At 37.3% G+C, this 14,993-nt stretch overlaps 1 protein-coding gene across 1 annotated transcript in view; it reads right to left on the bottom strand.

Annotated features, from left to right (window-relative positions):
- Positions 1–14,993, bottom strand: part of LOC123533601 (zinc finger CCHC domain-containing protein 8-like) — a 37,922-nt gene that overhangs the window by 3,967 nt on the left and 18,962 nt on the right. Inside the window, exon 13 of the mRNA XM_053520549.1 lies at positions 1,278–1,365. Coding sequence (XP_053376524.1) covers positions 1,278–1,365 — 88 coding nt within the window. The remainder of the gene's footprint in view (positions 1–1,277; positions 1,366–14,993) is intronic.

Raw genomic sequence — 14,993 nt, 5'->3', positions numbered from 1 at the left:
ATATAGAGACTATAATACTGAACAAGTGACAAAAGTTTCAAAGCCATATGTCGAACACTTCACACAAAATATGAACTGGTAAAAACTTAACAAAGATTTCTAAGTCAAAAGGGGCCATAATTCAGTCAAAATTCTTGATGGAGTTATGAACTCTTGCCTACAACTGGACATGGTGATGGATAACAAGTGTTGAAAGTTTCAAAGTTTTATCTCAAAAGATTTGTCAAAAATGTGATGTACAAAAAACTTGGAACCCAATCTGACACGTCGTGATGATAATAGCTTTATTCAACAGTCGAGCTAAATCAGATTTCTAGATCTCGTGTAACACATATATTATAAGGATGAAGTCAAGACTTGGTGCCAGAATTAATGAACCTGAGTTTAGGGACCAGTGACTATTCTCAGAATACCACCTTTACCCGCCTGCTAAGCTCAATTGCGAGAGTGCAGAACTACTAATCTCAAGGTTGTGAGTTTGTTCCTTGTTAGGTTAACTGCCCGCTGTTATATAATTGAAATACTGTTGAAAGACAGCGTGAAACCCAGAACAAAAACAAACAAATCAGAATTCAGCATTGTCACTGGTCAATTTCAAGATTGTTCCCAGAGTTAAGCACTCAGATGCTTGTTCCCCTGAATAAAGCAGTCAGATGATTGTTCCCCTGAATAAAGCAGTTAGATGCTTGTTCCCCAAATTAAGCACTCAGATGATTATTCCCCTGAATAAAGCAGTCAGATAATTGTTCCCCTGAATAAAGCAGTCAGATGATTGTTCCCCGAATTAAGCACTCAGATGATTGTTCCCCGAATTAAGCACTCAGATGCTTGTTCCCCCAAATTAAGCACTCAGATGCTGGATTCTTAAGGCATATCTCCCAGTTTAGTTTTATAACCTTTGATACAGATTTCCAAACTGAAGCTTTCTCAATAGAGGTTATCTAAATAGTTTAATTTCACGGTTTGGAACAAAAACTGCTATTCTGTGAGGACATGAATTCATGAATTTCAACACCTTAACTAGGACTAAATTTAATGTCAGTACAACCATGATATGCATGATAATTAGCATCCCACAAATCATACTGAGTTCCTAGTAAATGAACACATGCTGGTCTAACAGACAGGGTTTCTGCAGCTAGGCCGTGACCTTACTTCCTTGCCTGACAACAAGATAACAATTCTGAGGCTGGTCTAAAATTAGGGGCCCACATCTAAGGCAGAACTTATAGAATGATTATGAAATTTATCACAGCATTTTGCCGATCGTGTCCTACCATCTAGATCCATATCATCAGTGCTCACTTTCTGCCGCTTGGCCGTCTTTGTTTCTTGTTCGTCTAGTTCTCTTTTCATCGCTTCCTGCTCGAAATATAAAATTGCACGTTTCATTAATTTTAATATACACTTTTGTAACAGCAATGGCGACTAAACCAATATTGCAAGAGCAAGTAGGCCAAGTACACATGTAGGTTTACAGGTTTTACTAAAAACCACATAAGAAACATTGTTGCCATTAATGAATTATTTACTATATACCTCAAAACAATAACAACAAGAGCTTGTAGAACACGAAATGCCCCCTTTGATGCATTCAGTAACTGCACAAGGAACAGAAATTATTTGGTCACTGAGCACTGGACGTTTGATGTACTGACCTTAAATTAATCATTATGGGTCATTCGTCACCTTCTTATCAAATGTGAATTCTCTACTTAGATCTATTTGGCAAAAAATGTTCCACTGTTCTGGGTCAACGTGACCTTGACCTTTGACCTACTAACCTCAAAATCAATAGGGGTCATCTGCTGGTCATGACCAACCTCCCTATCAAGTTTCATGATCCTAGTCCAAAGCGTTCTCAAGTTACCATCCGGAAATAGTTTAACTGTTCCAGGTCACTGTGACCTTGACCTTGAACTTACTGACCTCAAAATCAATAGAGGTCACCTGCTGGTCATGATCAACCTCTCTATCAACTTTCATAATCCCATGCCCAAGCGTTCTCAAGTTGTCATCCGGAAATGGGTAACTGTTTGGGTCACCGTGACCTTGACCTTTGACCTACTGACTTCAATATCAGTAGGGGTCATCTGCTGGTTATGACAAACCTCCCTTTTAAGTTTCGTGATCCTAGGTCTAAGTGTTCTCAAGTTATCGTCCGGAAATGGTTTAACTGTTCCGAGTCAGTCACTGTGACCTTGACCTTTGCCCTACTCAACTCAAAATCAATTGGGTCATCTACTGGTCATGACCAACCTCCCAATCAACATTCAGGATCCTAGGCCCAAGGGTTCTTTAGATATTATCCGGAAACCATTTAACAGTTCCGGGACATTGTGACCTTGACCTACTGAACTCAAAATCAATAGAGGTCATCTGCTAGTCGTGAACAACTTCCCTATCAACTTTCATTATCCTAGGCCCAATCGTTCTTGAGTTATCATCCGGAAACTGTTTAACTGTTCCAGGTCACTGTGACTTTGAACCTACTGAACTCAAAATCAACAGAGGTCATCTGCTAGTCATGAACAACCTCCCTATCAAATTTCATGATCCTAAGCCAAAACATTCTTAAGTTATCATCCGGAAACGGATTGGTCTACGGACCACCTTTTAAAAATTCACTTGCTTACAAATAAGCCAAATCAAAGGGGCTACACAGAACAAACAAACAAACAAAGAATACAGTGAAACACCGTTCGCTCAAGTATCAATGACTCAAGCACCCGGGCTCACTCGAGCAATTCATGTGATCCCTGCCGATTTCCTACTATTTTCTTTGTCAAATTACCATGGCTGGGTCGAGCATCGATAACTTGATCGCTCAAGCATGACATCTGGTCCCTGTGTATTAATTTACTCTTTATTGCTTCTGGCAAACTCGAGCAGAGGTATCAAAAATTTTCATACCTTCTGCGGTTAATTAAAGATTTTCACATGCCGTAAGAATTGCGTGGTCTATAACCCGTATATCTTAGTTATTTGTTTGTCTGTATATTTGATCTGATAATGAATTTTAATCATTGATAAAAGGTTGAAGAAAAGTTTTTGTTTATCAAATATTGATCAATTACCGATTACTTAAAACATCTTTTCTGCGGGATTGAGAAGTTAGTTTGAGATCTTAATATTTTAATCAGCAGTTGTTTGCACGCAAACCAAGGAAATAATATAGCCTTACGATAATTTTGATATGCACTTGTTGATCAATAAAAATAAAAAAGTCTTAGCTGATTCTTCGTATGTGCTATTATAGATAACTTTGTAACAGTTTTTTGAAAATGTCACAATCATTTTATAATTACACATCACCAGTTACTCTGCAAATGGTCCTGATGACAACTGGTAAAACAATTTACAGGTTTCTTCATATGTTGGTCAATGTTTTGGTCGCTCAAAACCATGGATAACTCTAGCATCTTACTCATCCCCTTGCGACCTCGAGCAAGCGGTGTTTTACTGTAGTTTGAATATACAATTCCTTAATAAACAGGAAATTTAGGAGGTGACCTGTTACATAAAGGAATTTGATAGTGTAAAATGTGTGGGGATTAAAATGTGTGGGGATTTTACATGCAGCCACCCGATTCTTTTCAGCCAATTTAAAGCAGGAAGTACCAAATAATAATATGCAAAATCACACAGATCATGTGCTATGACAGACATAACAGGAAGTTTTGTAAATAGCCTAAAGTTTTTGTGCAGGATAATGGCTTCTGTGTTAACTGTTTTACTGATGCTAATTAAGCTGTCAACTGTAGTTTCTTTAAAGGAGTACTGTGATACAATGAACGCAACACTGAAATGTAACTATATTCCAAAAGATATTCCAAACGGAATTTCCTCTGTACGTATCCTGGATTTTAAAGAAGAAAATCCAATCTTTGAAGTGAACAGTTCATATTTTGAGGTTGATAACTGGGGAAGGGTCAAATCACTTGAGTTAACATACAATAAAAGTGAATATATTTCTGTAATCATTTTCAAGTCAAAATGTTTCCATGGATTAAAATCCCTTCAAGAGCTACATATACATGTGACGAAAAGCACTAAACTTGATCCGGATGCCTTTACAGGACTGGACACTCTGAAGTTATTAGACATGTCTGGATGTACAAGGTTGAGTCCCACTGCATTAGTGCGAAGTCTAAATGAAAACGGTGTATTACCCAGCTTAGAAAATTTGAAGTTGTCATTTTTTAATTTATACAGGGAACCAATTGAACTGGGCACGAAACTGGCACAAGCACTGCAAGATAAAAACGTTACAGCTCTAGATTTTAGCTACACAAGAATATCTGACATAAATTTTACAGCCCTGTCAAATTTTATGAAAGACTTAAAAAATGTGAACATATCACATTGTACAATATCACATGTGACTATAGATGAAAGCATTGATGTCAGTAAATTCATGCACCTACATGTTTTGGATTTTAGTCATACGCGCCTGATTTGGGAAATTCCATCTAAAATCAAAGTATACAATAAGGTATGGCATTCATCAGATATTTCTGACAACTTATATTATTATCTTTCTCCTAAGGTTGTAAATCTTAGCAGCACCTTAGGAAGTGGCCAGTGGTGGATAATTAATAGTACTGTGCAAGTAAACAGACCTTTGAAATCGCAAAGTCAAGAACTTATTCTTCGACAAAATCAAATCAAATATCTAGATATTCAGACGCAGTGTAACACTTATGCAGCTTTTTCCTTTAAAAATATAGATCTAGCTGAGAATGGACTAGAATTCCTTCATCCAAGTATACCTACATGTTTCCCAAATCTTGAAAGGGTAGATCTATCAAGCAATCAGCTTTATAAAATGGTTGAAGAACATCACCTGTTTTCTAAGCAATTATATGTTTCCCTGCGCCATTTAAAAGTGATTAAGTTATCAAGAAACTTTCTGACAAGCATACCAAAAGATATTTTTATTCAGAATTATGACCTTGAAAAGATTGACCTTTCACACAATGACCTTGAACAGGTTACTTTTACTCTGCAACATCTGAAAAAACTGAAAGTGCTTGATCTTCGAAATAATAGGATAAAGATTCTGAATGGAATTTCTATGAATAACTTGGAATCCATGAACACAAGGGTACACAAACAGGGGGACGCAAGAACATCTGTACAACTAGAGTCTAACCCTATTTCATGTTCAAAGTGTGAGGCAAAAAGGTTCATCAGCTGGCTTACAAGCACCAAATCTGTTGACATTCCAACATCAAATCTTAGATGTATTACCGAGAGTGGCTCTACACAAAACATCAACTATCGTACACCAGAACTAGTACAGGGCATATGCAATAAGAAGACAATTATAATTTCTATAAGCACATCAGTGGGACTGACCGCTCTTATTGCTGTGGTAACTGTGACAATCACATACAAATGTCAAAAATGGGCAAGAAATAAAGCCAAAAGAATGAACTTTTTAATGAATTTGCAAGCAGGTCAAGGTCAATATGAATTTGTTGCTTTTTTATCACACAGCAGTGATGACACAGATTTTGTACAGAATTATCTGCTGGATAAACTGAATGAAAATCTGCAACTTATGACAGGTATAGACAGAAACCTAGTCTGTACCGGAGACGCATACCTGCGACCAGGTTTCTTGATTCTCGACGAAGCTGCTCGATGTATAGAGCGGGCATCAGCTTTCATTGTTGTAGTGTCTGATAGCTACTGCACCAGCGCTTACTGCCACAATGAGATAGACCTGGCAAATCGCCTAAACAAACCTATCATACTTATGATAAAAGGTCATGTGGATGAAAACCTGATGATGCCCACTATGAAAATGCTCTTCAAGAGTAATGTTAGAGTATTATGGATACTTGAAAACAATGAGTATAAATTAAAAACAACATGGGAAAATGTATGCACGTCTGTATTAGACCTCATCGCTAAAAACCAAAATAGAGAATTTACTCCAGCAAGCCCTATTTAGAGGGCATTTATGCTGTAACCACCAACTGGAGTAATTGGATTTATTTTTTTTGCTTTGTGTTATTTTTTCAGAACTTGAAGAATAGAATTTTTTTTCAGAGAAAACCAAAGACATTTTCTTTTTGCTAAAATATTAATTTCGCTTTAATTTTTTGCTTATTAAAGATAATCTTTTACATTCAGCTGAATAAATAGTTTTGCAAACATTTTTTGTCCTATATTTCTCCATGGTTGCCACTTGGTTGACACAAGAGCTTGTAGAACATGAAATGCCCCGCCTTGATGCCTTCAGTGACAGCTCAAGGAACAGAAATTATTTGGTCATTGAGCACTGGATGTTTGACATACTGACTTCAAATCAATAATTATGGGTCATAAGTGACCTTCGTATCAAATGTGATCTTAGACCAAAGCATTCTCTAAATAATTGGCAAAAAAGTTTTACTGTTCTGGGTCAATGTGACCTTGACCTTTGACTTACTGACCTCAAAATCAAGTTTAGTTCTCAAGTTATCATCCGGAAAAGGTATAACTGTTCCGGGTTACTGTGACCTTGGCCACTGACCTACTGACCTCCAAATCAAACAAGAGCTGTCAGTGGACAGCGCGCTCGACTATTCTCAGTGTTTGATAGTATAATATAAGCAATTAGTAAAACTTCAACATTACAATAAGCATATTCTAAGTCGAAAAGGGGCCATAATTCATTCAAAATGCTTGATAGAGTTGCCTCCTCATTTTTACAGACTGGGGTCATGATGGTAAACAAGTATGCAAATTATAAAAGCAATATCTCAATGGACTTTGAAAATATTTGGGGTGGTACGCAAACTTTAACAGTTATTCTAAGTCGAAAAGGGGCCAAAATTCAGTCAAAATGCTTGATAGAGTTGCCTTCTCCTTTTAACAGACTGGGTTCATGATGGTAAACAAGTATGCAAATCTCAATGGACTTTGAAAATATTTGGGGTGGTACGCAAACTTTAACATTTATTCTAAGTCAAAAAGGGGCCATAATTCTGTCAAAATGCTTGATAGAGTTGCCTCCTCCTTTTCACAGTCTGGGGTCATGATGGTAAACAAGTATGTAAAATAAGAAAGCAATATCTCAATGGACTTTGAAAATATTTGGGGTGGTACGCAAACTTTAATATTTATCCTAAGTCAAAAAGGGGCCATAATTCCGTCAAAATGTTTGATAGTGTTGCCTCCTCCTTTTCACAGACTGGGGTGATGATGGTAAACAAGTATGCAAAATATGAAAGCAATATGTCAATGGACTTTGAAAATATTTGGGGTGGTACGCAAACTTTAACATTTGTGTGACGCCCACGCTCACGCCGACGCCGGGGCGAGTAGGATAGCTCCCCTTTTCTTCGAATAGTCGAGTTAAAAAGGTCATCTGCTGGTTATGAACAACCTCCCTATCAACTTTAAGATCCTTGGCCCAAGCGTTCTAAAGTTATCATCCGGAAACTGTTTAACTGTTCCAGGCCACTGTGACTTTTTAATTTTGCCCTACTCACCTCAAAATCAATAAGGGTCATCTCCTGGCCATGATCAACCTACCTATTAACTTTCATGATCCTAGGCCCCATGGCTCTGAGTTATTATCCAACACTGTTTAACTGTTACAGGTCACTGTGACCTTGACCTTTGACCTACTGACCTCAAAATCAATAGGAGTTATCTGCTGGTCACGACAAGCCTTCCTATCAACTTTCATGATTCAGGGTATCCACTGGCCCTAAATTTATTTCCGCCACAAAATATCAGTCAGTGACGCACTGGGGTTGGGGAGTGTCCAGGTGGTGTATTCTCCAAACACTGTGCATGTTGCAACAATTTGTCATTTTATAGGTTAGAGACCACCAATTGTTTTCCCATAGACTTACATTGTAACATTATGGCGTGTACGGCCTTCCATACATCGAAACATGTATATCTAATTACAAGTTTTTCAAGAACTGTCTTAGTTCTACCAAAATATTGGACGAAAAACATATGAATAGTGATACTTTATTTAAGTAATTTTCGTGTGAATGAAATGACCGCCTGTTTACATCACTGACATGGTGGGAGAAATTCCTTTGATAAAACTTTTTTTCAATACACATAAAATGTAGCAAATTATGTCAAAATGTATAATAAAATACTGTAAATACAGTGAAAAAACATCAATTTTGAAAAAATAATCACTTCCTGGGTTTGTTTACATGACTGACCAATCAGAACGCACAGACGTTACCTTATTCCCAGGTATACACTTACCTGATGGCCTACCAGGTGCATTTTTAGGTCCAAAATTTTGAGGTAATGGAGGGGTTAGTACCCTCTTGATGACTGGGGTGGTTAGGGGACTTTCCCCCTTGAAATGTTTGAAATACAGGCATGAAATGGTGGCCTCTGGTGCATTTTTAGGTCCAAAATCTTGAGGTGATGGAGGGGTTAGTACCCTCTTTATGTGGGGGGGGGGGGGGTCAGGAGCTTTCCCCCTGGAAAATTAAGGAATGGTGGCCTCTGTTTCTTGGTCTAAATTGGGGGGTTGCTCGAGCCCCAGAAGTTAGGCCTGGAATTATAAATCAAACAAACAGTCTGATGCAAGATTAGAGTCTAATAGAGATATACATGTTGTTGTATTTTGCATCTGATTTTAAATTAAAGATACATTTGCATAGGCAGGTATTCTTTGAAAAGGTGAGAGTTTTCTAAAATGGTGAAAATTGTCATGACCTAAGAATTATAATTTAATTGGTCAGGTCATTTTTCAACAAGAATGAGCAATTACAATTAGTATATTATCAATTAAAATAATTTTGTAAAAAAAGCTGCATTTCAATCAGTGAAATGTATAGCAATGGAAATAACCAATTATCTTTTTACATATCAATAAAATTTATGATCCTCTGACATAAACTACATGTCAAGTCTACAGGGGTTTTGTGGACCCTTATCAGACTGGACCAGACAGGATCCTGTTTATTGGGGATTAAAGTGTCTGGCTTTTAGTGTGTGTGGGGGGGGGGGGGGGGGGGGGGGGGGGGGGAGGGAGTCACTTATATAGGAGATTTTCTTTGCCTTTAAGACCAATGAAATGTGACGACTGAAAGCGACACGCGGAATTCAGAGCTATTACTGTAAAGACGCATGTATGCGGCGTGCGGTTTCCAGATGTAGATAACAACACCGCCTAGAAGCAGCACGCGGATACAGATAACAATCGGCCAACGCATTAATGCGTCGCACATGCAGAATGAGTTAAATTAAAGTCTAAGATCGGGAGACACATGGTAGCGTTATGTAATGGATGTCGAATAGGTAATCCCTTGGTTGGTGACACGCTGTGTATTGTGTATTATGAACGGAAACGGCCGTGGGTAATACTGACTTTAAGGCTAGATACAGCACTTTAGGCAAAGAAATACACATTAAAAACAAGATGGCCATGATGGCCCTATATCGCTCACCTGAGAACCATTGCTCTTAATGATAAGATCAAGTTTTAACATAGATCACATAGGCATACACATTAAATATCATCAGGATAAATATTTTCTTGTAACAGTCCCTTTTGACCTATGGATCATGTACTAGTCAGGGCCATTCTCCATTACAAGTCTGAGGGTCCAAGGCTCAAATGCTGCATTTTTGTACTAGCATGACTATTCCTTACCCTGGAAGACTTAAATAACATTTAAAACCCATCTCATTACATGCTGCTGAGGTATATTCATTTCATAAAATAAAGAGAGGTAATTTGTCATAAATTCAGTCAAAAGTAATCTACCCTGACTGTTCGAGTCCATCTGATGGCATAAATGACATTTCAAATCAGTATCTTCATTGATTACTGAGATACACAAATTTTAATTTGAAACAAAGGGAGGTAATTTGACATAAAATCAGCCTATAGTTATCTACCCTGATTGTCTCAGTCCAACTAATAAAATTTTAAATGAGTCCTATAAATACTTTCTGAGATAAATCCATTTTTATTAAAATCAGGGGAGGTAATCATGCATTCATGTTGAAATACAGAGTACAAGCCTTTAACAACAATATATTAGAAAAGTAAGTAAAAGTAGAAATTTCTTACCATGGAAGACATAAATAATGTTTCAAACCAATCTCATTAGAGCATTTACATAAACAAGAGGGCCATGAAGGCCCTGTATCGCTCACCTGACCTATTGACCTAAAGATCATCAAGATTAACATTCTGACCAAGTTTCATCAAGATATGTTCATAAATGTGGCCTCTACAGTGTTAACTAGCTTTTCTTTTGATTTGACCCCGTGACCTAGTCTTTGACCCAACATGACCCAGATTCGAACTTGACCTGAAGATCATCAAGTTTAACATTCTGACTAAGTTCCATGAAGATACAGTCATATATGTGGCCTCTAGAGTGTTAACAAGCTTTTCCTTTGATTTGCCCCCAAGACCTAATTCTTGACTCAACATGACCCAGATTCGAACTTGACCTAAAGATCATCAAGTTTAATATTCTGACTATGTTTCATGAAGATATAGTCATAAATGTGACCTCTAGAGTGTTAACAAGCTTTTCCTTTGATTTAACCTAGTGACCTAGTTTTTGGCCCCAGCTGACCCAGATTTAAACTTGACCTAAAGAGCATCAAGATAAACATTCTGACCAAGTTTCATTAAGATACGGTCATAAATGTGGCCTCTACAGTGTTAACTAGCTTTTCCTTTGATTTGATCCGGTGACCTAGTTTTTAAACCTACATGACCCAGATTCAAACTGGACCTTAAGATCATCAATATTAACATTCTGACCAAGTTTCATGAAGATATAGTCATAAATGCGGCCTCTACAGTGTTAACAAGCTTTTCCTTTGATTTGACCTGGTGACCTAGTTTTTGACCCCAGATGACCCAATATCAAACTTGTCCAAGACTTTTTTAAGGATAACATTCTGACTAAGTTTCATTAAGATTGGGCCAAAATTGTGACCTCTAGAGTGTTAACATGCTTTTCCTTTGATTTGACCTGTTGACCTAGTTTTTGACCCCAGATGACCCGATATCAAACTCGTCCAAGACTTTATGGAGGGTAACATTCTGACCAAGTTTCATTAAGATTGGGTCAAAATTGTGACCTCTAGAGTGTTAACAAGCTTTTCCTTTGATTTGACCTGGTGACCTAGTTTTTGAACCCAGATGACCCGATATCGAACTCGTCCAAGATTTTACGGAGGGTAACATTCTGACCAAGTTTCATTAAGATTGGGCCAAAAATGTGACCTCTAGAGTGTTAACAGTCAAATTGTTGACGACGGACGGACGATGGACGACGACGGACGCCGGACACAGGGTGATCACTCAAGCTCACCTTTGAGCACTTCGTGCTCAGGTGAGCTAAAAATAAAGGGAGGTAATTTGATATTAAATCATTCCATAGTTATCTACCCTGATTGTCTGAGTCCAACTAATAACAATAATGAAATTTTAAATGAGACCTATAAGTACTTTCGATATAAATCCATTTTGATTAAAATCCGGGGAGGTAATCAGATATCAAATAACCCCAGAACCTATGATTGGATCTGACAGATTCATCATGGAATCCAAGATTTATTGTTGTTGAAGATATTTTGCAAGTTTGTATCAAATCAAACCACAAATGAAGTCTCTATATGACTACAAAAGCAAAAATAGCAAATTTTGGAATTTTAAGCGGCCATAACTCTAGAACCCATGATGGGATCTGGCCAGGAACCAAGATATAATGCCAATACAAGTTATGTGCAAGTTTGATTAAAGCTGATTGCAAAATGTTGTCCCTATCGTGTTCACAAGCAAAATATAGCAAATTTTGGCCCTTTAAGGGGCCATAACTCTGAAACCCATGATGGGATCTGGCCAGTTTTCGAAAGGAACCAAGATATTATGCTAATACAAGTTGTGTGCAAGTTTTATTAAAGTTGATTGCAAAATGTTGTCTCTATCATGTTTACAAGCCAAAAATGGCAAATTTTGGCCCTTTAAGGGGCCATAACTCTGGAACCCATGATAGAATTTGGCCAGTTTTCGACAGGTACCGAGATATTATGCCAACACAAGTTGTGTGCAAGTTTTATTAAAGTTGATTGCAAAATGTGGTCTCTATCGTGTTCACAAGCCAAAAATAGCAAATTTTGGCCCTTTAAGGGGCAATAACTCTATAACCCATGATGGGATCTGGCCAGTTTTCGAAAGGAAGCGAGATATTATGGCCAAACAAGTTGTGTGCAAGTTTGATTAAAATAAAATACAAAATGTGGTCTCTATCCTGTTCACAAGGAAATTGTGGATGGATGACGGACGAAGGGCGATCACAAAGGCTCACCCTGTCACTATGTGACAGATGAGCTAAACAAGAGCTGTCCATAAGACAGCCAAGCTTGACTATTGGAAATATTGTCCCAGAAGCAGGAAAATATTACCCAAAATGTTAAATATCAAGAGTTTTAAGTTCAAATGGGGACATAATTTGACCAAAATGCATATCAGAGTTATAGGACTTGATGCTATCAACTAGATTTATAACCCTGTAGGTATATGTGAAGTTTCAATTCAATATCTGCATTAGTTTTGGAGATAGTAACTTGCATGTAAAACTTGAACCAGAACTTTCGCAGTCCAAAAGGGGGTATAATTTACCAAAATACATGTCAGAGTTATGGGACTTGACCAAGTGAGGTTGGAAATTGATCTAGAAAATGGAAAAATAATTGATCTAGAAAATGGAAAAATTAGTTTCAAATCTATATGCCTTTAAGTAATAGCTGTATGTACTTGCATGCAAAACTTTAATCAGGATTTTCTAAGTGCAAAGGGTGCATAATTTGGCTAAAATGAAGGTCAGAGTTATGGGACTTGACGCTATCAACTAGTTTTATAACCCCGAAGACACATGTGAAGTTTCAATTCAATATCTGCATTAGTTATGGAGATAGTAACTTGCATGTAAAACTTTAACCAGGATTTTCTAAGTCCAAAAGGGGGCATAATATGCCCAAAACACATGTCACAGTTATGGGACTTGACCCAGTGAGGTTGATAATTGATCTAGAAAAAGAAAAATTAAGTTTCAAATCTACCGGTATATGCCTTTTGTTAATAACAGTATGTACTTGCATGTCAAACTTTAACCAGGATTTTCTAAGTCCAACAGGGGGCATAATTTGGCTAAAATGCAGGTCGGAGTTATTGGACTTCATGCTATCAACTAGTTTTATAACCCCAAAGACACATGTGAAGTTTCAATTCAATATCTGCATTAGTTTTGGAGATAGTAACTTGCATGTAAAACTTTAACCAGAATTTTCTAAGTCCAAAAGGGGGCATAATTTGCTCAAAATACATATCAGAGTTATGGAACTTGACTCAGTGAGGTTGGTAATTGACCTAGAAAAAGAAAAAATAAGTTTCAAAGCTATATGCCTTTAAATGATAGCTGTATGTACTTGCATGCCAAAACTTAACCAAGGTGTATGCCGACGGCGACGCCGATGCCAGTGTGAGTAGAATAGCTAGACTATTCTTCGCATAGTTGATCTAAAAATACATTTACGGCAAAAAAAAATTTTCGCCACTTTTTATTTTTTTCACCATTGGCATATTTGGCGAATTGCAGTAGAAACCCTGAGATTATAGACTTAAGTGTTGTTGAGAAATCATTTGGAAACTGTTAAACTGTTCACGGGTCACAATGACCTTGACCTTTGACCTACTAATTTCAAAATCAATAGGGGTCATCTGCTCATCATGACCAACCTCCCTATTAACTTCATGATCCTAGGCCCAAGTGTTCTTGAATTATCACCCGGAAACAGAATGGTCAACAGACCGACCGACAATCTGCAAAACAATCTACTTCTCCTTCTTCAAAGTGGAGCATAATAACTCAACTGTTTGAATCAGCTAATCATATAAAATACAAATGTTAACCAACTTCTTATCACTCATTCAAGGTGGGCCAATAACCACTTACCAGTTATAATGCCAGCATGCCTACTTCAGGTTATTTGGCCTGGGTTACATGATTTAGTCCTTTTTTTGATTTTTAAAATGATATCAATAAGGAACAGCAATTTACAATTTGATTAGAAATTATTTGGCTGGCATATCACCTCTTCATCATGTTTAAATTGTATTTAAACACTATTCTGCTATATATTATTTCTAAATATGAAGCTACTGAGATAAACATTCATTACAACAACAAAGTTATCCAGGGATGTTTTGCTATACGATAGTCTAGCACTTTTTTAAATACTGAGAAAATGTTTTGCATCAGGAAAGTGTGTGTTTTCAAGTTTGGCTTTTTTTTTCAACAATCTTTCAGACAAACAAGAGGGCCATGATGGCCCTATATATGGCTCACCAGAGTTGATCTGGCCTAATGACCTAGTTTTTGACCCTACAAGACCAAGAGTTGAACTTGACCTAAAGACCATCAAGACAAACATTCTGACTAAATTTCATAAAGATTTGGATACAACTGTGGTCTCTAGAGTGTTCACAAGCTTTCCCTTTGAATTGACAGGTGACCTAGTTTTTGACCCCACATGACCCAGATTCGAACATGACCTATAGATTATCAAAAAAAACATTATGACTAATTCTCATGAGTTTCAAACTTAAATTGTGGTCTCTAGAAAGCTGAAAAGATTTTCCTTTGATCTGGCCTAGTGACCTAGTTTTAGATCCCACATGACCCAGATACAAACTTGACCTAGAAATGATTAAGACAAAACATTCTAACCCAGTTTCATAAAGATTGAGTCACAAATGTGGCCTTTAAAGTGTACACAAGCTTTTCCTTTGACTTGACCAGGTGACCTAGTTTTTGACCCCAAATGACCCAGATTCAAAGTTGACCTAGAAATCATCAAGCCAATCTTTCTGACTAAGTTTCATAAATATTGGGTCACAACTGTGGCCACTAGAGTGTTCACAAGCTTTTCCTTTGATTTGACCAGGTGACCTTTTTTAATCCAACATGACCAAGTTTCGAACT

Source organism: Mercenaria mercenaria, chromosome 12 (assembly GCF_021730395.1).
Source record: "Mercenaria mercenaria strain notata chromosome 12, MADL_Memer_1, whole genome shotgun sequence".
In the NCBI taxonomy this organism is placed as follows: Eukaryota; Metazoa; Mollusca; class Bivalvia; order Venerida; family Veneridae; genus Mercenaria; species Mercenaria mercenaria.
This window is presented reverse-complemented; position numbering and strand designations above follow the sequence as displayed.